This window comes from Argiope bruennichi, chromosome X2 (assembly GCF_947563725.1).
Source record: "Argiope bruennichi chromosome X2, qqArgBrue1.1, whole genome shotgun sequence".
Classification (NCBI taxonomy): domain Eukaryota; kingdom Metazoa; phylum Arthropoda; class Arachnida; order Araneae; family Araneidae; genus Argiope; species Argiope bruennichi.
The window spans coordinates 58,904,447-58,929,564 of NC_079163.1; the positions used below are offsets into that span (position 1 = coordinate 58,904,447).

General features: G+C 30.9%; 1 protein-coding gene across 2 annotated transcripts in view; it reads right to left on the reverse strand.

Annotated features, from left to right (window-relative positions):
- The window catches only part of LOC129959619 (fibroblast growth factor receptor-like 1), a 25,207-nt gene extending 1,450 nt beyond the window's left edge, over positions 1-23,757 (reverse strand). Inside the window, exons 1-7 of one of the 2 annotated variants that reach the window (XM_056072490.1) lie at positions 22,874-23,757; positions 6,043-6,157; positions 5,146-5,427; positions 4,994-5,059; positions 3,563-3,838; positions 2,588-2,709; positions 862-1,120 (exon numbers count right to left, since the gene is read on the reverse strand). In XM_056072490.1, the coding sequence (XP_055928465.1) occupies positions 862-1,120; positions 2,588-2,709; positions 3,563-3,838; positions 4,994-5,059; positions 5,146-5,427; positions 6,043-6,142 (1,105 nt within the window). In that variant the 5' untranslated portion in view covers positions 6,143-6,157; positions 22,874-23,757. Of the gene's footprint in view, positions 1-861; positions 1,121-2,587; positions 2,710-3,562; positions 3,839-4,993; positions 5,060-5,145; positions 5,428-6,042; positions 6,158-22,868 lie in introns of both variants that reach the window. The other variant, XM_056072489.1, reaches the window with a different exon arrangement.
- Positions 23,758-25,118: the final 1,361 nt, after the last annotated feature.

Below are 25,118 nucleotides of genomic sequence, written 5' to 3' on the forward strand. Positions count from 1 at the left end.
ATTGGGTAATAAGGTAAAAATAATAGAAAAATTAAAAATTGTGTCGCCTGAAATATTTTGAAATTTAAAAAAAATTATCCATATTTTAATTTCTCAGAAATAATATTTCGTTTAAAATATTTTTAAAAGAAGAAATTTGACGTATTTATATTTTAATACATATGCCTAAAAAATTTCATAACTCTAAGTAAGTCATATCACTGACTCCCCGCCCCGCCCGAAGGCACACGGATAACTAAAACTGAATGACCAGACCGCCGCAACAGCAACGCTGACGGGAACTGTGGTTGAATTCTAAGGGCCATCACCGGCCACGGTGGGACTCTTCCCGAAGGAAGTACGTCCCGTCATCGATGGGAGGAGCCAGATCCCCCACCTTTTTGTGTACCCTCCAGGGTGGCGAAATCCAACTACCACACCTGAAGCATCTTATCCTCTTTTCGAGGTGCCCCCCGGGGGCTCATAATTCTAAGCAAGAAATTCGCAAAAATGCCTGATAGAGTCCACCGTCCTCTTAATGAAAATGCCGATAAATTTTAGTGCAGATTTACTTTCTCGCTAACAAAAAACTAATCACTGCACGGATTTCCAATTTGGGCTCCGCTTACAACCGCCGAGACATATTTATGACCGATTATTAGACAAATCAAAATTGCCGCTTGAAAACTGCTAAGTCATTCCATACAGATAAGGTGTTGCCATAGAGTTTCATCAAAATAGCCTTACAATGAACATGTTTACAAAGGAGTGTAACTAATTTTTTTGACTGACCAACGTATAATTGAAGAATATCAAGCAATCTTACTAGAACAATACACATATATCTACAAAAATGGCATTGAGCAGAAATAAAAAGAATACCTGTGTTCACAACTGTTAAAGAGACATTTTTAAAGCTGAAGCCTTTGTCATTCAGAGCAAGGCAAACATATGTTCCCGAGTCCTCTTTACAAGAATTCTTTATTAAAAGTTTTGATTTGTAAAGTCCATCTCCAGAGTTAGTATTAGTAGCATTTGGCAAACTTAGAGGACGATAAAAGTTTGCTCCAGATCGAAAGAGCGTCATGTCGTCCAGTATAACTGACTCTGTGATCTCTTCTTTACTCAGCTTTTTTAGCCACTATAAAAAAAATATTGTTAAAACCGAACACTCATCTAATATTTTAAATTACAATTATTTATAAAAAAAAGTTGATTAATATTTTGATTACAGATATTTACAGTTATTTCATTAATGAAAGATATTCTTGGTGAAAATTTAGTACTAAGGTATTCGACTAGGTTGTAAAGATGATTTTTTTCAGAAAATTTTGAAATTTTTTTTTATTATCTGAAATAAAAGTCAAAATTTTGTAAATTCTAAAACAGACTTTGTTTTTAATATATGTGTGATAGAACTATAGATACAATAGTTTCAATAATATACAACAAATAAAAATGAAATCGGAAGCAGTGGTATTTTTAACCGAAAATGAATTATTTATTTTATTTTTACCTTAAGATTCTCCAAAATAATAGTTGATATGTTTATATTAACTTTTTATCTACTCAGCTGCAGTTTGTTTATTTTTGACATTTTTGTTAAAAAAGCTTGAAAACTACATTTATTTTTAGCTGTTTTGGTTGAATTAATTTACAAGTACAATATCTAAACGCAAATGCATATGCGTTTAGATATTGTACTTGAATGAATATTTTACTGTGATTGATTCACGGAAAACATGATATCTCAAAATCAGTCCAATATAATTTCATGAAATTTGATATGCCTATACCTAAAACCCTTGAGGGTGCGGATTTTAAGGTAGCTTCATTTAGACATGTTTTACAGACACTTTTAATTCAAAACATAGAAAATTTTAACAAAAAAATCATTAAGGCAATTTCAAATGCTCATAAAATTTTTATTTATTAAAATAATTTTTATCTCGTGGTCTGTTACATTTTATGTAGTTTGAGCTGTATATAGGTGAAATAAAAATTGAATATTTCTATTATTTTTTAACTTACTCTGTTTTTCCTAACATTGAAAATTTTTCAGTAAATAAACAATTTTTTCAAAAACTAAAGGAAATGAGTGTATTTTTTCTTCTAATAGTGATCTTTCAAATCTGTTTTAGCTATTTGGTGGAATAAAAAATTTTTATGTATCATTTTTTTAGAAATTCGTCTTCCAACATAATCGGATACCTTAAGCAACATATTTGTTCCGAAATATTATATTTTATTTGAGTTAACATGATTTTGAGAATAGATATAGCTGACATATGATATTAAATAAAAAAAAAGGATATTGCAACAGATAAAAGAAGTCAGTAATGATGCCAAAATAAAATATAAATTAGAACATTTTTTTTTTATCTTTAAAGGTGCTTTACTAAAGTAAATTAAAGAAAGTATCAAAGATAAATTGCGATATGATAATAGGAGTTTATATTTATGGCATTAATTTGAAGGTAACTTATTATTTTTCTTTTATTGACTTACGAAGGGAAAAATAAGAAAGTACAGAATAGAATATAAGTTAGTTCAAAGAAAGTTTTATCATAGGTATATATAACTAGTATAATTATTTAGAAATAAGTACCTTAATGTGCAATTTTAAGCCAGGTTTGCTGTCAACTTCACACCAGAAAACAGCAGCTTCGCCTTCTTTTATTGTGGAAGATGTAGGCTCTAATGACAATATTCGAGGTGGCTTTGGTACTTCTGTGAAATGGAGAAATCAACAAATTACATTCGAAAAAATATGAATGTATTGCTAGTTATTTTATAACTCTTTTATGTAAAAGATTCTAATGCTGAATCGTAGTTATAAATGTGAATTGTATATAATAATACCTATCTGAGAATATGATTAATTGAATTTTAAAACTTGATATAATATTCAAGAAAAGTAGGCATTGTTTCATTTGAAATGAACATTTAAGAATGACTTATTAAAAAAATTCCATAATTGAAGTAAAATGCGTTACAAATAAATTCATTTAGAAATTATTTTTGATAAAGGCAGGCAAAAATAAATGATATACAATGATATAAGCCATCAAAGTAAAAAGACTTTGATGGCTTATAACATTTCATTTTAGAGTAATTCTAAATTAAAAATACTGAGACAGATAACTCATTTTTTACAAATAGGCATAAAGCATAACAATTATAAATTTAAAAAATAAAAAAGCTGTAGACAAAGCATTGGAAATCACTGCGTTCTTGAAAACATAACCAGATACAAATTTTCAATGGAACAATATTTGCATTCAGTGGATACAAATCTTCGGTGGAAGCGGGTCTCGAACTTGGAACCCTCTGGTTTCGAAGCCGAGACCTTATTACCAGGCCACTGTGGCCCCCACTGTCGTTCATTCAATGCTAGACGAAATACAATGTTTTCATTATGTATCAAAAGTACATTGTATCCACTTAAAAGCTCTTTATCAGGATGTAAAATTAAATAATAAAAATAATTGGAAGCTTAGAGGATCATTAGACTTAGGATTAGAGGATTCCATAGGTTTTGTTTTCTTTTTTTTAGATATAAGGAAAAATAAACAGAAATAACCTGTAACTTGAAGGTGGAAGTCCAAATGGTCCTCTCCAACTATGTTTCTTGCAATACATTTATAAATTCCTGCATCACTCATCTTAAGCCCTCTCAACTTAAGGGTAGAATGAACCTTTCCTTTTGAAATCTCAGTTTCAGCACTTTTAATTTGAAAACCGTTTTTGAACCAAAATATATGAGGAGTTGGTTGACCTGTAGATACACAATGAAAAGTTGCTTGGCCTCCAACATCATCAATAAATTCCGTAGGACGTCTTTTAATACTTGGTTGAGCTATGGAAAAAAGAGAGAAAAAGTCAGAAAATCACAGAAATCTGATTATAACAAAGAGGATGCACTTACACTTTAAGAAGTATTTGAGATGGTTTTTCATACATTATTGTGGTTTCTCATAAGCTTCCAATCAGTTAAAATAATAACAGACATTTAATAGAATTTAAGGTGAATCTACTGTTGAAGTTATAAGTTTTTTTCCTTGCACTAACTACCTTTGACCCTTTTGAGTGATTTTCGATCGATGCTTTTGGTGTCAATTTAGATTAATTAGAACCTTATATATCATTCATCAGAACCGTTTATACTGTTCATTAGAACTACTGTCTTAGATTCATTAGAACCATTCATACCGTTTATTAGAACCATTGTCATAGATTCATTAAAACCATTCATACCGTTTATTAGAACCATTCATACCGTTTATTAGAACCATTGTCATAGATTCATTAAAACCATTCATACCGTTTATTAGAACCATTGTCATCGATCCATTAGAACCATTCATACCGTTTATTAGAACCATTGTCATAGATTTATTAGAACCATTGTCATAGATTCATTAGAACCATTGTCATAGATTCATTAGAACCATTCATACCGTTTATTAGAACCATTATCATAGATTCATTAGAACCATTCATACCGTTTATTAGAACCATTGTCATAGATTCATTAGAACCCTACTATTATAAAATCAGAAAAAAAAGCTTCATTTGAATATTATTGGGATATTCAGGCCAGGTCAAAGTTGCGTTTCTTGGGGTATACTTAAATTGAAGTTGGTATTTTAAATATTTAGCTCATCCAAATTCTTACCAAAAATTACTCAATTATAATAATATTTATAACAATTTTTCTTTTTTTTAATATTTAGAAAGAGAAGATAAGGTCATTCTAGTATATAGAAATGGTTATTTTTGCAAAATAAAAACATCTAACATAAAAACTTGGTAGTTGATCTCATGTTTAAACTATTGGAGGCAAGCAAAAAATTATATCACATATTGATTGAAATCTTTGATAGAAAGAAAAATAAAGTTGCATTTAAAAAGTAAAGGAAAAAAAAGATTATTGGACAATTGTCGCAATAATGAAAAGTTTATCTCAAAGTATTTGAAAAAGGGTGCAGAAATTATGATGATATAAACTTACAAACATGTACACGGTTCACAGAATTCGGGTTGATTGGTATGTCGTGAACATTTCCAACTTCAGGTTCTGAAATAAATTCATTAAAACGGTGATCAATGAAAATATTCATAATGAAAACATAAAATATAAATTTTGAACTATTTTCTACTTACTGTCTACTATAACATTCAGCTGTACTTGTACAAAGCCATATCCATTAACAGCCTCACAAGTGTAAGTTCCAGCATGTTTCATGGTAACAGATTTTATTCTCAATACACCTTTTTTGTTTATTTCGTAGCCAGGTTCCATATAAAGCGATTCATTTCCTCTGCTCCATTCCACAAACGTTTTAGTGTCTGATGTATCTATAGGACATTTTAATTCCAAAGTTTCATTAATATGTGTGAAAATGATTCGTTGATCATCAGCAAGAGCCAGTTTTCTTGGAGCACCTAAAACATAACATGCAGCTAATATTAATATTTTATATTTAATGGAAGAAAGCTTAAATTACATTTATCATAATGAATTATTCAGTCAAATTTTCTACTTACTGTCAGAAAAAATATTTTGAACAATAAGACATACTTTACTAAGATGAACAAAATTTTGCCAAAAATTGAAAATCATTTCATAATTAACAGTTTTTTTAAATTTAATTATATAATCAGATACATATCCATATTATAACATACAAATAATTTAAAATTCAACTTTGTTTTTGCTAAAAATAAAACACAAAGCAAAATTTAGTACAAATAAATATGATTTACTTGTGAGTAGTTTCAATATGGTTGAGAAAAAGAATTATGTACACTTTTAAGCTAATAATTCAGAAGATACATGTAATAATTAATTTCTATAATCTCTTGGAATACGTCTTCAACAGCAGATAGGCAGTGGAAAAGTTTAAACTTTAATTAGAACAAAATCATAAAAAAAATACAACACTAGAAAGTTATTTGCCCTGTGTTTTATTTTTAAAAAAGTTTTTCTAAAACAATAAAGCAAATTTATAATTAATTCATAAAAATATAAGAAAACATATATTTAGCGCTGCAGCTTACCTTCGGCGTAGGTGTGATGTGGCTTTTGCAAAATTAGTAGTAAGACTGCTAAATATAACCGATGTTCAATATGGAAAATACTAATGAAATGCATGTTCATGAGGTAGTTACAAACCTAGAAAGATATTTTTAAAGATATTCAGAAACACATTTTTATCAAATGAGACATTACACATTTAGCAAATTTATCAAAAATTCCAGAAACGCTTTGAAGCACTTAGTGTTTCAAGGCATTTTATGTAAAGAGGAGAAAATCCAGTCTAATCATTTAGTCTTTCAGGATTACTACTAAAAAAATCACTAATCTAATCTAATCTAACTTATAAAAATGAATTTTTGTTTGTTTGTATTTTATGTGCTGCCGTCCCGTTCATCCGATTGCAATAAAACTTTGCCAAATTATTGCTTGCACTTGCGCGAACGTTCTACGCATAGTTCAATTATTGGCATTTATTTTGAACACAATAAACACAATAATTTTGATTGCAACATGTTTTCATTTTGTACAAAGAAATGTATAACATAACTTGCAATTAAATTTTCTTGCTTAAGAGAAACATATTTAGAAGATGTATTCATGACGACTTGATTTTTTTAGCTGTTATTGTCAGTAAACTGCTTACAAAATACAAATCAGGATTCCAAATCTTAGCTGAACTGCCGATCAATTTCATGAACTAAATGATGAAAAAAGGGTGACAAATTCGAATGAAAAGGGAGAAAATGTTTCATTCGCAACTAATGCCTGATGTAAAGAAAATTGAGTGTCACGAATCAATGCAGAATATAAATATTTGTTTGTGAAAGGACAGTGCATTTGAATTCCATAAATTCTTTTACAATTATAGTTCAATATTTGTTTCTAAGCAGCTGTATTCAAGGTCGTATTAAACAGGAAAAGTAGGCAACTCCCTAGATACTTATACTCTCTTCTCTCTTTTTTTTTGCTATATTTTCAAAATAATTTAATTTGATGCTTTCGTATAAATTACAAGGGACATGCATTCGAATTTATTCAAGTTAAAATCAAATATCGATTGAATTTTGGAGCATTATTCCAACAATATTCCTAATTAATTACTTTTTGCAAGTTCTATACTATTTTGTTTTATTCTACTTAAAAATTTTACTTTATTATTAAATATAATTTGAATTGAATGAAAAATGGTGTCATTTCTTTTACAATTTTGCATAAATTTACTTTAAAATTTACAGTTGGAATGTTTTTTTTAAAGCAAGATAGTGAAACCAACTCTATAGAAAGTCTGTAATTCATTATGACAAAATTTGCTATATAAAACTGCTTAGTTAGAGATTAAAATAAAGTTATTAAAAAATCTAGTTTTGAAAATGAAGGAGGAGAAATAGAGGCTTTCCTTGCTTAACAGCCCCTGGAAAGCATAATCCGGCCCTGACTGTGCTGTTGCTACATTCTTCTTACTTCAGAAGAAATGGGTTTTCAAACATACAGTAATTTATTACTCAGATTTATTCGTCAGTTTTCTATCGAACAATGTTCCAAAGAGGGCATTTCTACTTCGAAGAATGAATTATAATTTGAAAACTGTAAACTTATTTTTTTTTCTTTTTAGCACTTTTCTCCTTAAATACGTCCATATAGCTGTTTATATATATATATATATATATATATATATAAAGCACCTAGAGTTTAGTTTAATTATATTAACGTCGAATTTTTAAAGCAACACCAAGGCTATTTTGGGACGGACCTCGTAATCGCTGTCAGAATCGAGGTCATATTGAATCGCTGTCAGATGACGAGGACGATACCTGAGCTGGCACCCCCGCACCAAAATGAAGGAAGTATGGCCCTGACGAATTCAACGTGCTCACACCAGGGCACAGACCAGCTCACACGGCGGTTCTTCGGTGGAATCGGGACTCACACCTGAAACCCTCCGGTTCCAAAGCCGAGACTTTATCACCTGGCCATCGTGGTCTTTAAAGCTCCTAGAATATTTTTATGTCGCATTTTTTTTTTTTAAGTTGATTCAATAACATATTTTTTGCACGTTAGGAATTGTTTGCTTCCGTATCTTAAATTAGTAAATTTTTAAGAATTTATACAACTAGAATTTTCTTATAAGAATTTTGCTGTCTATTTGTTAAATGGATTCTTTAAAATCTCTAATTAAAAATGTATGAAAAAGAAGGTAGCTGAAACTTAGTAAGTTATTAAATATATAAATTGATATAAATGAATATTGTAAATTCGTCACATAAAAACACATTTCAGATAAAATTTAGGGAAATTTTACAGCATGCAATTTGGTTTCGAATTTTTTTATATGTAAATGAAAAATGTGTTTGTGAATTCGTATTCTATATTAATAGTTTGGCATTCATTGTAGATCTTAATTCAAAAGAAGGATGGTTTCCAATTTTCAACGTCAGCAATGATGTCGGTTAAGTTGAAGGTGATTCGTTTATTTTTGAGGAGCAAATATTCCGGCGAACGTTTTCCGACTTGTGTGAAAATGACCTTCATCGATTTCGGCGGTCAAAACAGAACTTGCCCTTGACGGCTCTCAGTGAATTTCGTAGTGTGCTGACCGCTTTAAAGTGGTAAAAGAAAGTTGAATTTTGTTAGACTGATTAAAGTATTTATTTCTGACCAAATTACCGACGACTTCCTCTGAAGAAAACTAATCTTATTATATGCGCAGTAACTCCTTTACATAAGTGAATGTTAAAAAGAAAAAAAAAAAAAAAAAAAAAAAAAAAAAGAAAGAAAGAAAAAAAAAAAAAAAATCTGTACTTGTCGATCTAAATGAAGCAAGATGCAAATATTTCAATTCATATGATATAAATTTGATTACAATAAATAAAAAGAAATTTCATATTCATAATAAATGAATAAGAAACAAAATCTGATTAATGTAAATAAAACTAATTCCAATTCATAAAAGGGCGAAGTCTTTCCAAAAATAATAAAAATTTCAGAAACCTTAGTTTTAATGATATTCCGAATTAAAATGTGTTAATTTATTCTAAATATTACTTTTTATGTCTGTTTCTATCAAGGAAACCTCCTCTCAACATTAAAACATTCTTAGATTCAATATTAAAACATTTGCTTCCTAACTGCTGATGTAGAAATTTTATTCCATACAAAAAAGATAGGAAAAAAAAAAGAAGAAAAGAACACACTATATATTTTATAATTAAAAAGAATATCTATCTAGAAATGTTAAAAATTAATATTATCTATCTAGTAAAAAATAAAAACCTAATATTTTACATTAATCTGTGGTCAGCAATTGTTCATAGGCGAAATTTATTCATACAATGAAGAGAATAACAGAGGATGTATTTTCTTTTTAACGCTCGTACAAATAATTTACTATAATATCCAGAAATAAAATACGGCTTATACTAGACATTTTGATCATTATATTCTGCAGATAAGTGATGCTAGCAGTCCATTTGTAAAGTGTGCTGTCAAAAGTTGATAAAAAACTGTTGTTTTTGTTACTTATGGCACTTTATAAGCCCGCTGACGAACTATCAGCGATTTAAGCCGAGTACATTGATAATTTCTAAAAGCTTTATGGAAGCCCCCAAATATCTCAAATTATCATATATATCGGTGCGTTTGAGATCACGCATTTACATTCCATAAGTCACGATATGATGTAAGGTATCAAAATGCAATATATTTATAAATATTGCTATTTAGCAGAAAGTTATATTATTCTAATACTGCATTTTTAGATTATACTTTTCAGTTAAAATAACTAAAACAAATTTTTTAAATCAACGTCTTCAGCATGACTAACAAAAACAAAGAAGTTTCTAGATGACAAAAATAACAAGAATCAACATAATACATACTTGTCGATTATTCTTTCAATAACATATTTTACTTGAATATTCTTTTATATCTGCAAAACAGTTTTTTTAAAACCATTTCTCAGAAGTGCTTTGTTCTAGATATACTCTAGACCAGATTCTCAAAGAGGCAATAGCCTACAGACTCCACAATTTCGGGGTCTTCAGATCTGAAGTTTTTTTTTTTTTCAGTATTTTTAGAGTAATCAAACTTTGCATTTTAATTTGATTTACAAAGGCATAAATGGGAATTTAGTAAAATCAAGTAACTATTAAATTTCGAAACAAATCCCCCCCCTACATTTTTAAATGCAATTAAAATGCAAATCAATGAGGACTAATTTTTTTTTCTGCAGTTGCCTAATCAACACGCATTTAGTTTGTACCAAAAAGGTTTTGTGACTTGTTTTTCATTTTGCTTAAAATTACTGCACAAATTAAAACTTCAATTTTTAAACAGGAGATGCAGGTTTTAAATCAAATATTGATAAGTTATACAACATTTCTTTGTACTTCATATGAGATTACCTATTTCTTTTCAGAAATAGGGGAGCTCGGGGCTAATTGCAGTAGGGGTAATACGCATGTTATACAATGGTTTTTAAACTTTTTAATCAGAATTTTCCCTAAACATGATTTTTATGACGAGGTCTATTACGTGAGCCCAGACGAAATGGGTAGTGTGAAATTGTGAACACGCGTTCCTTTTTAACTAGTAACTGGAGAAAAAATATTTCGTAAATTTTGATTTAAGATAAACTAATTGATCTTTTTAAAAAGGCTTTCACTTCGTTTATGACTAATGTTATAAAAAGTTGCTTTAATTCTTTTTCTAAGTGCAATATTTTTTTTATAAATCCACAAAAATGTCCGAAACTATGATATAGGGCAAATTATAACAAAATTTTGGAGCAAATTGTAACATATTCAAACTTGATAGATTTTCCTCATTTGTGTTTGATTCATGTAATTAGACTTTCTGTTTTAAATATTAACATGCACACTCGAATATAAAACATAAGGATTCATCTCTGAAGTTATCTAACAGAGGGTCACTTAAAAAAAATTCTTAGATTGTTTCATTACTTTCTTAATTAATAATCACTTTCTTAAATTAATAATTCAAAAATTAGTTAAACTAATAATTTTGATAAAGAAGCAATGTAGAAAACAATGTAACAACATAATTAATGAGATATAAAAACAAGAAGAAAACGAAAATAATTTTAAAACAAAAAAAAAAAAAAATCCAAACATTATTTGCATTATAATATACTTAATATTATGATATTACATTATCATCTCATTATGAAGCAATATTAGTGTTATTTTAGGCAGATCCCGTAATTTTGAAAAGTGGTCAGATGACGAAATTAGCGTCTGAGTTGGCACCTTCTCTTCCTCTACCGTACCACACTAGAGGAAAAGCATTCATTCCTGACAAATTTAGCATATACTAAATCCGCTTACAAGGCGGTTCCTTGGCAAAAGCGGATTTCAAATTATTAACATTCCAGTCTCGAAACCAAGACATCACAAATAGGTCATTGCGGCTCGCCAAACTGATGAAGGAGAATAAATTCAATACTTAATTTGTAAAATGACGATACAAACTGCTTGCGATAGTAAACAGTCCATCGTTAGCTTGCGTAACTGCAATTCCGATGTTAACTGTTTGATTAAAGAATTGGTTGGTTAAACAATTTGATATTTATTTTACCACTGCGCCACTTTATTACCACTCCGCCAAGTGATAATAATTATTAAACACTTTATGAATTTTAATTAATAAAAGAACGGTAAAGAAAAAATGATTTTAAATATTTTTTTTCTTGCTGAAACTTGTCTGCTACAATTTGCTCTATATCCGAGGCAAGTTTTAACTGTCGACAAGTTTTGAAAAAATATTTCTGCTGCTAAACAAACAAAATTGCTAAATTTTTTAAATATATATTATGAATGAAAAGTTAAATTAAAAAAAATGTATTTATAATGAAAGAATCTCAAATACATTAAAAAAATATTTCAAAAATTGTTACAACCAGTCACGGTCTCGCTATTCTAGTAGATTTATTTTTGAGGGTCATTTAGATATTTTAGTTAACATTGAAGCCTTGAAATGTGTATGATCGTATTGAATGTTTGAGCTCCTTTAGTTTAGTTATATTAACGTCCTGTTTTAAAGCAACATTGGGGCTATTTTGTGACCGACCTCGTAATTTTGAACCGCGGTCAGATGATGAGGATGACACCTATTTTGGCATCCCCTTCACTAAACTTCCACACTACACCAGTGTGAAGACGTTTGAAACCGACGGATTTAATGTGCACCAGACACGTTTACACCACGGTTCTTTGGTGGAATGGGGTTTCGCACTAGAAACCCTCCGGTTCCGAAGCTGAGGCCTTACCACCAGGTCACTGCGGCCCGCTGAATGTTTGGGATCAATAGAAGATGATATTCGAGATCGTTCATGCGTATCTTAATGAAATTTCCCCTTTGAATTCCCGGACATATACATCTGTCCACATTAGTTTAAAATAATTTCACATTTTAAAATAAAAAAATAATTGCACTTCCACACAATCAGCTCCTTACCATTATGATTAACAATTCCCCCAAATTCCTTAATTTATACATATTTACCTTCTGTTTAACCCTTGAGTAGCAGAGCTAACTTTTCCATATTCCTTATTCATTTTAAAAAGTTTACGTGTATATTTTTTAAACATACAGGGATAAAGTAATTTTTAAGACAACTGGTATATAATTAAATACAAACTCCAGCCTCAGTCCATTCACTTTGTAAGCTTATTTTCTTACCAGAAAGCCAAAATAATGTGGTACTCAGATGATCAAATTATTCTTTTTCCATCTGAGCAACTCTGACAGAATTTTAAGTCAACACAAATAAAGGATTCGCTGAATATAACATGCTAAAACACATAGTTCATACAAATTCCAAATGCTTTTTTCAATTCAAGGGCTTGCTTTCAATACATCTTTTTTATACAACTCACTTAATTACTCACTCACTTTTAATATACACTCACTTAATAAACAATTCACTTAATACAATTTGAGGTTGTCTGAATAGATCTTTTAAGAATATTTCAATGAAATAACTTTCTGAACTGTATTTATAAGAATTCATGTTATAATCTTCTAGGAATATTTCAGTGAAATAACTATCGGAGCTGCACTTATTAGAATCCATCTTAGAATCCTCTAAGAATATTTCAGTGAAATAACATTCGGAGCTTTACTTATTAGAATTCATCTTATAATCCTCTAAGCTTTCAGTTTATTGTTTGTTTCTTATGGCACTTGCCACTGACAAGCCCACTGTTACGAAGAAAGCGATTTAAGCCTGAGGGGGAACGTCTCTTATTTTTTATAGCAGCGCCAACTAGGGCCAAGAGTACGACTTTGCCACTCACTCATCACTCATTCGCTTGCACAACCCCTTTTTACAGGAGGGCACATTCACACATCTCACAGATAGAACAAAGGAAGAACAATCATGCCCAAACCGGGACTCGAACCCGGGACGCCCAGATCACGGGGAAGACGCGCTACCCCTATGCCAGGACGCCGGCGCTTTCAGTTTATAATAATGGAAAGTCTTAGGGGCAGAATCAAGCCTTTGTCATTAATTGTTTTCAGATCATTCCGATAAATAATAATGAAAGAAATAATCGGGGTAAGGAATATTTCGGAGTTTTCGAAAGTTTCTATAAATATTCCCTCACTTATTTGGAAACTCGCATTCTACACGAAATTGAATAACAAACAATTTTTTATAACATAATGAAGTTATCTCTAGAACAAAGAGACACTTTTTCATAGGTTGCATCAGTTGTTGTTGTGAATAGAAAAAACCATCATTTATTGAAACTTTATGTCTTGCACTTCCTTGTAGAAACATTTTTGCTCATTCTTTATGACACTTAGTTCTATTCCAAACATTCGTTGTATTAGAAAAATAATTTTCTTACTCCCTAAATTTCATTGACTAATTTTCTAGACAAATTTATTCTGTGGATTTTTGTATATAAAAATTTAATGAAAACTTCTATATTTAAATCGAAGAACAAATATATAAACGCTTGAAAATAGAAAACTTGAAAATAGAGTGAAAGAATTCTTACTCTGTCTTGAGTAAGAATTCGTTAAAAATTCATTTGGATAAATTTTTAGTGATGGTGACTAAAAGTTAGCTGATATAATAAAGGAAAGGAATTTCCTATATATTATCCTTAAGTTATTTACTATATAGAATATAATATAAGTCATTCCCCCTTGAAAGGAAATTAATTAAAATTTTTGCCAGATATTTTGACGGAATTTTGTGCTGCAAAGCCAAAATTCCGTCAATAAATCTGGCTAAACATAAAGTAAATATGAATTAATAATGCTACCAAATTCTTCTGTAGAAATTAAAGAGGGAAAGATATTCGAACTTTTACTAATTTTTTTTGTAATAATTATCTCGAATTAAAAAAAATATATATTTGGTGGCATAAACAAATACACCTTGATAAGTTTACTGTTTTTATGTGGAAACCTCCTCTAATTGATGAGAAGAAGGACATAAATATAGCTTCTAATTTTACCAATGAAAAGATACCAAAAGCGATTTAATTTTTCCATGACAATTCCTCATGAAGACCGCTTTAATCGCGAAGAGAATGTCTTTCATATGAAATACAAAAAGTAAAGGTGTTAGATTAGTGAAAGAAAAGAATTTATGTCACACTATTATTATGAAAGTTTTCTATAGTTGAGGAAATGTTGATGGACAATTGATAATGCAGTACATTCTCGAGTATCCGGCTTCAGTATTATCCTGTCTAGTTTTCCTTTATTATAATTTAATGAGGAAGGCAAGCCGTTGCATTGGCAACATTGCTAAGCCATTGCTACGATCCTCGTATGTGTTATGTTCAAAATACAAGTTATGACAAGAAAAGAGCAACCTTCAGCTCGTTGTTCATTGTTTCCTCAGTATGCAACATACGTCTTTTAAAAACTTTTTCAAAAACTAAAAACTGTAAGTTTTGCCTCTTATCTTAGGGTTACCGTTTCATATATGTCTAACTCTAATTTTCATAAACTAAATCAAAGGCAAAAATACTGTAAATAGTTTCAAAGATTTTAAAAATCTTTCATATATTTAATACCAATTACTTTTGAACTTAGTTTCTAGAATTTATTTTAATCACAAATCTTAGTTATGAGTGAAAAAGTTCTCGCTTTCTCTCTCTTCAAATTACATCCTTAACTCGAAATTGTAAAAAAAAAAAAAAAAAAAAAAAAAAAAAAAGCTATTAAATTAAAAGGACGATTCAAAATTAGATGGAGTTCCTATTAATAAAAAAATAAATGTAAGATGAGTTGTTGAAATTAGATCTGAGCTGTCCTATTTATGTACTAGGGCAGAGATTACATTTAAAACCAAAACGAAAGCAATCTAGTTATTTAACGTTTCGTTTCTAATAATTCAATTTTTTTTGAGAGAGATAAAGGAATAATACTGAACCTTATTTGCATGAAACACATGAGATTAATATTTCTGATTTAAATAGCAATATTTCTGTAAAAATAATTTTTTTTTCTGAGGTGAGAATACGTGGTCGTGTACTTAAATGTAAATATCTTCCAACATTTGAAAGAGTAAAAATAAAATAAATTTATGATGGTAAATTTTTATTCCGGAGAATTGATTTATTGGTTTGTCGACAAGAACAATCGTTGTTAGACTGATTATGAAAAGCAATTCTATAAAACTCATTTCTGGTCTAATTGTATTGCGAAAGAAATTAGATTACATTTCGATAAGATCCTCCGGGGAGGGCACCTCGAAATGAGGATGAGAAGCTTCCGGCATGGTGGTTGGTTCTCGCCACCCTGGAGGGTACACAAAAAGGTGGGGGTTGGCTCCTACCATCGATGACGGGATGTACTTCCTTAGGGAAGGGTTGTACCGTGGCCAGTGATGGTTCTTAGGACTCAAACATAGTTCCCGCCAGTATTGCTGTTGCGGCGGTCCGATCAATCAGTGTTTTCTATCCGTGTGACTTCGGACGGGTCAGAGAGTCAGTGATATGACTTACACTTTGATAAGCACAGAAAATATGTTAAATAATAGTGATATTTCCAAATCAGGAATTATTGTAACTTAATCAGGAAACAATATATGTTATGTTTGATTCTTGTGTTCTATGAATTTTTTTGTGAATGAATTAGAATAACCCGATGCTCTTGGTATAACCAATGCATGGGAAAATTCTAAAAAAAATCATATTTTAAGGAACTATTTATTAGTTTCAATGTAATTATAGCATCAGAATATAATTCAATATATATTCTAATGCTATATCTGATAGACCATATCCGATTAAATCTGATATTCTGTTTTCTGTAACAAAAATTTATATCTGAAAAGATACAAAAATCTGTGTAAACAAGATATTGGTATACGTAATATTGGGCATTATTTAGTACGTATACGTATATATTATTTAGTACGTAAGTAATTTTCCCATATACGCTGTATATGGGAAAAGACCAGTTTGGATTTTATGATGGTGAGACAAAGAATTTAGATTCTCACATTCCTAGCAGCTTGCATTTTCTTCTTAATTGCAAATAATTTTGAACATCATATCCGGTGAATCGTATCTGCAAAAGTAGCTCTTGGAATTAAAGAAAGGCTATATTCCTGTCCAGCTGTACTTTGACATGGAAAAATATATAGAAACTTTTTCATTGACTTAAATTGTTGAGCTTACCATCTACAACAGGCCGCCATGCTTTTTCCCGAATATCGGACCTCATAAGAGTAAATAGGTCAAGAGAGTTGTATGGATCGTTCGGTTTTCAGTGTTTAAATAAAAAACTATTAATCTGAGAGGAAAGGTTTAAACATAAAAGTTATAGGTATTAAAAACGACTATACAATAATTTATCTACTATTATGTTGGGTTTACCCTCGGCCAGTTATAAGACGGCCAGTACGTAGCGCATGCGCAGAAAGGGACTGATTTATGTTTGCCACAATTTTATAAAATAGATTCAAGCATTCCATGCTTGGCTATAAACTGCGGTGTTGGCGTCTTTGAATTTTTCTTTTCAATGCGTATTGTATTAAAATGATGGATATTTGCACAAAGAAACATGGTAAAATAAAAAATAAATAAAAAGGTCAACATACCTAAATATGGAAAACTATAGAATAGAAATGGCAAATAAAATGAAAAACAAACAAACAAACAAATACAATCTTGCATCAGAAAAAGCAAAGAGCAAAAATATGTCGGAATTAATCTGTGACAAGTGATCAATTTTTTCACGCCAAAAAAAAAAACCCGCCAAGTTCTATAAACGCATGCATAGTAAGGAGAAAAACAACAACAACAACAATACAGCGGCATGTTGTTGTCCCGTCGGTACAATTATTTGCCATCGACCGAACAGCATTTTTCAGCCTTTTAAGTGATCGCTGCCTACTGACAATCTTATAAATGGCCTAAAATAAAACCAGCATTAGGATAACTCAATCATGTCAGAAGTAAATTTTTTTTAAAAAGCAAAAATTTGGAGGAACATTAATTTTTTTAAATTTAAAATTTTGTTTGAGTATGAATCTGCATTATTTAATAAAACATTTTTGTCGAAAAAAACAAAAACAAAATAAAGTAACCGAAAATACCTATAAGTACTTTTCTGTTTATCTGAATTCGCGGAAAACAAAACTATTCTAAAAGTATTGTTCAACGATTTCAGGTGGCATTTAAAAGGTCGATATTCAGAAAAAAAGGGCGAAAATTTAACCTGAGGTTAATATTCTATCCCAGTTGTTAAGCCTGAACTCATTTTCCGATTATCGTTACACTCGGGAACACTACTATTTAATGTTTTTTGTTAGTCACAAAACCTTTTTTTAAATTTAATTTTCAACCCTTTTTGCTTGAAAATTGACCATTACAATTCCATCTTAAATCAGAATAATATTTTTAAAGTAGTACTTTTTTTTTACCAACGAAATCAAACAGATAGAAAGGTAATTGCATCTTTTTTGTGTGACATAGTTGGGTGACAAGGGAATGCGGATATTGATCTAAAATTCTTATCTGGTATATATTTCTGCGCAACATACATTTAAATAGAATTATAAAATATTCGCTCTAACTGAAAAAAATAAACTAAACATATTTTTTCAAATTTATACTTTTTAAATTTTCTTGTATAGAAAGTGAAAGTACGTTGTAATCGTCAAAAATTCGAATTCGATATTTTGACGAGAGGCCAAAACACGCATTTTTGAAATTATGTCTGTCTGTGAACACGGTAATTCCAACACGCTTTGAACTAGGAAGATGAAAATTGGTATGCCGGCTTTACACCAAATTTGTAGATTTATATCGAATTCTGAATGAGATCCTTTTAGATGAGGGTTGATTGTTTGAATACACGTGAAAAAGACAACCACAAAACATAAAAAGACAGATAATAGTAGTTTAGTATTTAAAATGTAGGTTCCCATAAAACATGGAGCCGAATCCGTCAAGGGCCGACCGTCTGTCTGTCGGTACTTTTATATGCATTTTAACACGATAATTCGAAAACTTAGCAACTTAAGTAAATGAAATTTGGTTTAAGTTTGGTTAAGTTTTAGCATGTAAAATATAGATTCTTGTCAAATTTTGATCTAAATCTGTCAAAGGATTTGTCGTCTGTCGGTTTGTTCAGGGTGCGGCAAAAAAATCGGACAAAGTTATTATTTCATAGAATAGAAGTTAATTAATTTCTTTTTAATTTTTTTCTACCACTTCATTTATAACCTATTTTATAATGTATCTTTTAGTTTACGTATTGATTTTCGCTTTTTTACAATGTTTAGCAAAATATCTGCAATTTTAAAGCAACGAAAACGACAGTATGAAGTCGTTCGTTTGCTTACTGTGTCACGGCAAACGGTGTCTGATGCAATCTATCGTTTAAAAGAGCTTGGCAATGGTGATCAAAGTCCAAGAAGTGAACGAAAATGTATGGTGAACACTTTCAATAGCCGTAAGGTAATCAAAAAGCGAGTTCAATGAAATTCGTGGGTTTCCATAAGAAAGATCGCTCGTGAACAGGGAATAAGGGACCGATCAGTGCAACGAAACTGAGCTTGGACTAAAGCCTTACAAGTTCCAAAAATCTGAGCTTCTCACTGAAGAAAACAAACTCGTACGGCTCCAAAGACTCCGAAAACTTTTGAAACGGGTCGCAAGTCAGCGCTGAGAGAGATTCCTTTTCACTAATGAGCAGCTCTTTACTGTTCAAAAGCTCGTAACTCTTAGAACTATAGTATCTAGTCTGTAGAAAATCCAAGCAGTTTAGCAATTGCTGAACATCGCAAAAATCCAAAGTCGGTCATGGTGTGGGTAGAATTTGCGCAAGCGGCAAAACATCTCTGGTTTTTGTGGATGAGGGCTTAAAAATAAATCAAAAAGTGTACCAGTGGGATATTCTAGAAGTTGTTGTATTTCCGTGGGCCCAAACGCACTTCGGCAATGTAAAGTGGGAGTTTCAACAAGACTTCGCTCCAACTCACAAGTTTAAAAAGGCAGAAGACTGGTGCAAGGCTTCATTTTCCGAACTTAATATCATCTGGAGAGTGGGCAGAATACTCGAAGAATTTCAACCCCATGATTACAGTGTATGGTCCTTTTTGGAGTCTAGGGCTTGCACTAAATGACATAAAAGTTTGGACTCTCTAAAGCAATGGCTTCTGCGGGAATAGGATAGATTAAAGGTAGAAGACTTGTGGCAATTTGCTGAAAATTTCAATAAGCGTTTGCGCCTCTGCATCGCTGCAAAAGACTACCACTTTAAAACAAATTAAATTTATTTATTAGTAAAAATCTACTCTTATTATTATTTGCTATATTTTGTTTATTTATTTTTAATCAAGTTATATTAAAAATTATTTGTCTGGGTTTTTCTGCCGCACCCTGCATTTTCGCAAGGATGTTAACGGAATAACTCAGAAACGCTATGAGTAAATAAAGGAAATTTAGCATATGTTTTCTTGTGACTAGAATTGCAGTTCCATGTGAAAGTTTGGTTTCAATCGATAGGAAAAAGACATCCAAAATGCATATTAGATTTTCTGGTACTTGTGTATTAACTGCATGCTAGGGATTAATCGCCAAAAAATCATCAATATTTCCTAATTATTATTCGCTGATGCCTTGAAATTAATTCACAAGTACCAGTTTTCTTTATTATACTAAGAAGCACACAACTCTCATGAGTGGAAATCTGAAAATAAAAATCTGAGCACTCGGGGAATTAATGGCCTTACTAAAGGTCTAGAATTATGCACGGGACGAAGGGGATAACATTTTCAATAGAGAGTATGCGAGAAAGTTTTGCGAAGATCATCCCAGCTGGTTAAAATACAGAGTGTCTTCAGAAGATTAATAATTCTTTCATAATTATATTAGATTAATAATTCATAATTCTTTATCCATATGAGATAAGTGGACGATCTGAACTAAGGTACAGAGTAAGACTACATAAATAAATAACATTTGCCTTCAATTTTCAAAACGTTACACTTTTTAAATTTTTATGCGATCTTTCTAGACAAATGTGATCAATAAGAAAGCTTTTCTTTTCTATTTAACAAAATCACTCGAAAAAACTGCATAACTGTATCTTTAAAACTAAATGAGTTATGATAAAAAAAATGATTCATGTCATTTTTCACATCACGTAAAATACTGTTCTTCGGTGAAAATAGGGGCCATTTACAAAATGATAGTAGAAATTTTTAGATCAAAAATGCGATAGTGTGTGTTAAAACTTTTGCACAGCAGTGGAACTATCACAGTGAGCCATTCATTGGTCTGTTTTATTCTTTTTGCTTTTCATCCTTATATATAATTTCCTTATCATTATAGCAATGGCAACAATGACATTTTTTTAAAAAAAAGTTCAGAGAATAAAAGACGACTTTTTTTTAACCGTATCTACACAGGGCATGGAGGGCATGGAATTTTTGTGTTCATCAACGATAACTTTTGGCAAAGAGCACAGATATCAATGGAAAAAACAAACAGTGAAAACGATTGATCACCTCATAAAAGAATGTGAACTTTGGCAAAGCAAAGGAAGTAAATGGCCAATTAAACGGAAAAATCAACCAATTAAGGATTTACTAAAGGATGCGATTGTGATCGCTTCGGTTAAAGAAATCATTTCTGCATTTGTATCTTTGGAACATTATAAACAACTTTTTAATAAACTTAATTAAAAAAATACTATTAACCTTTAACATATAGTGGAATTTTTACTGTTAAGGTATTGGAAATGGAGCAGACAACCTGCCAGAGAATGGATAGGTCAAAGTAGATCTTCTTAAAGGGATTGTTCTAATATGTTGATGATCTCGAAGTCCTTAACGTGAAAGAATTGTCTTTAAATGGTCTTTTTGATTAACTAGGGGGTAACGTTGCATCCTGTTATTGGGCGGGGTTATTTCGTGGCAACCTTCATTGATGCCCGCAATATTTTGTCTAGGACGGAAGAGATTCTGCCTATGATAAATTTCCTCATCATATGTTTTAGAATTATCATGCTGATAAGCCGATGGAACATAATTGTAAAACGTTTTTCTGCTTTCTCTTATACGAAGTACAGAGAAAGTATTGTAATTCTCACAAAAATTCGAACTCGAGATTTGGATGAATTTCTATTTTTCTGATTTCCCTTACTTCAAGAAACACATTTTTGACATTATATCTGTCCGCCCATCTGTCTTTCTGTCTGTGAACACAATAATTCAAATGGAATGTGGACTTGTGACCAAATTTATAGACTGTTATCAAATTTTGAATGAAATCCATCCAGAGAATGTCCACCTCTCTGGCTGTTCAAGTACAAGTGAACTATAGAATTACAAAATGCGAAAAGCCAGGCAGATAAAATTTAGTACACAGATTTAATATAGAAAGGAACAGAAAAAATGTAGATTCAAATCAAATTTTGAAACGAAGTCGTCGAAGGGTTGACCGTCTGTTCGTTCGCATGCACGTAAATGTAATAACTCATAAACGAAATGAAATTGATGAAATTCAATAAATGATACTGCGACTACAACTATAGTTCTGCGGGAAATTTTAGTTTCAATTGGATAGAAAAATGGGGTCCAAAATACAAATTCGCACAATAGATTTAATAGAAAGGCTAGAATCAAGCTAAAGATTTGCATTTCTCAATTATTGTTTGTCAGTACCATGCAAGATATTCGCGGCTTTACCTAATATCAACAATTTTATGTGGGAGAGTGGGTTAAGATCTGTATTAAAGAATATGCCAGAAGTTCTGGAGTACTGACTCAAACTGGTTTCGGATTCAGGTTCTAAAGTGGGGATATTCGTTGTTTTTCTGCTCCAACCTCAGGATTTTATTTTATAACTATACATAAATATTTTCTTATAACTGATACAGAATACTGAATTACTGAGAAAATACAGATAGGCTGAATAGTTTAAATATATAGATTTTGAGTGTATTCATTAAATGAGAAATTGGGAAATACAAATTAAAATGATTAAAAACAAATTTCGTTCTCAACAATTTAAAAAAAGGTTTTCTTAAAGAATTCATACTTTCAATTTGTTTCTAAATGCTTATCATTTAATGTTTATTAATTTAAAATAACAAGTGAAAATTCCAGATTTTTTTTGATACAAGGTAATAAAAAAGAAGCTCCCTGGACCTGATTAGAGAAATGTATCAAAAATAAATTCTACTCTTAAGAATTCCCACATGATGAGCGCATCCTTTTCATTTTACACTTGATCATAAATTGTTACGACAGGATAGTAAGCCAACTGAAAAACATGCGAGTCATATCTACAAGAAGCAACACACAGCATTAAGCGCTAAATAATCAAAACACAAAAGATATTACCTTACTTGTCTCCTGTGAGTAATTTATGAGGCAAATCCATGCAAACCTTCTTCTCTCTGTGTAATTAGACCGACTGACAATCTCTTTCCACCTATCAGGTAGTGCTTATCGTGAGGAGGCGGGTCATCGATAGGGCAAAGTTTCTTCATTCTCAGTGTTTACAAATTCGTGTGTCGGTTTTTATAGAGAGCGGCAAATTTATAGAACTATTTATTGCTTTCAAATCATTTTCAATATCGTTTTTTTCCAATATTCTGATGTTACTAATTACGGATAAATCTTCTACTTATAATGGCAACAAACTCCTTTATCTTCCTTGTCGCTATGAAAAAAAATATGTTCACATCTATGCCGCTATGAATTTATATCAATTTATTTCTTTTCTTTTGTGGTTGAAAAGTTTACGAGACAGACAAGCAAAATTATATGTAGCTCTTATAAATTTTCACAATGATATTAACTTCGCAAAAGCCAAAATTTGCGAAAATTTTAACTGAAGGGTATTTGATGAGACGTGATTGTCTTTGTATGAGTTTCGGTTCACAGTAAGAAGCGTTAAAAACAGTTCAAGTTTCGGTTCACAGTAAGAAGTTTTAAAATCAGCTCGTCTTTACTATTATAAATCAAACTCTCTTTCATGTTGCCAAGCAGATATCCTTTTGAAAAGAAGAAAAAGCAACGAGCTCAGGCATTTTAAATTATAACTGTTATTTTTCTTTCTATAGAGTTGGCAATGATGCACATACCAACAGGAATTAGTGATCAGGAGAGAAATCAATTATTTTCATTCTCTTTTGCTGAAAAAAAGATATTCGCATTTTAAATAATTTTATAGTGGATGGACTGTAAAACTAACTTGAACGTTGATGCATATAACATTGAAATAAGTTATTTACAATTAATATAATCTTCTGCCGAGTTGGTAGTGATGCACGTACCGATAGGAATTAGTGACCAGGAGAGAAATCAAATCTTTTCATTCTCTTTTGCTGAAAAAAGATATTTATCTTTTATAGTGGACGGACTGTAAAAACTAACCTGAACGTTGATGCATATAACATTTAAATCAGTTCTTTATAATTAATCTAATCTTACAGGCAACAGATAACTTGGTTAAGTGAACTACAAACAGCCTGTTTTACCTTGCAGATATTATATCTCTCTAAAGAAGATATTTAAATAAAATAAATGTTATGTAAACATTTCGTAAGGGAATTTTATCAAGCGTTTTCTGAAATAATAATAATAAAAAAAGGTTCAAACAAATTTGAATAGATATTTGTATGGAAATTGGGAAGCATTACATAAAAAAGTTAAGCTGATTTGCTTATTTAAAACTAACTTTTAAGGTCTTTTTTATTAACTGAGTCTTTAAAATGGAAATGAGTTTCCACGTTCATACCTTATATATGAGGTTTATACCAAGATAACTTACATGATATTTCTAAACGGGACTTTAACTATCCTAAAACAGTAACAAGCAGATTTATTATTGTTTTTTGACTTGGATAGAAAAGGGCATAGCATGAAGATTCCACACACATTTCACTAAGTTTCATATGTCCATGTATCAAATTCATCCAGGAATTCTGAGCATTTCTTTGGCTTAAATCCAAAAGATATGTGAATTCCGCTTGCTTATTGATTGTTTGTTTAGTTATATTAACGTCCTGTTTTAAAGCAACACTAGGGCTATTTTGGGAAGGACCTTGAACGTTTGAACCACGCTCATATGACAAGGACGACACATGAGCTGGCACCCCCTCACCAAACTTCCACATCACAACAGCGGAAGGAAGTTTAACCCTGACTGATTTAACGTGCACCAGATCCACTTACACTACTGTTCTTCGGTGAAATCGGGCCTCGAACCTGAAACCCTCCGGTTCCGAAGCCGAGACCTTACCACCAGGCCACCGCGACCATAATTATTCACCCAATAAATGTACCAGTAACAATGTAAATGTGCATAATGTACCAGTCTTGGTACATTATGCAAGGAGGAGTAACAATTCTAATTATTCCCATTGAATGAAATATATTCAGACCATCAGTTGTTGAAGCATTGTTGTCTGCATTGTATGTAACATACCGAATGAAACGATTATATTCAGGGCAGGAAATTGGAAATTGATGATAGAATAAGATGATGTAGGTGATTAAATTTTATACAGAACTGCTTCGTCATAAGAAAAACACAATCCCAAGGAAAATATGATATCTATTAGACGACTGTAGTCAAAATAACTA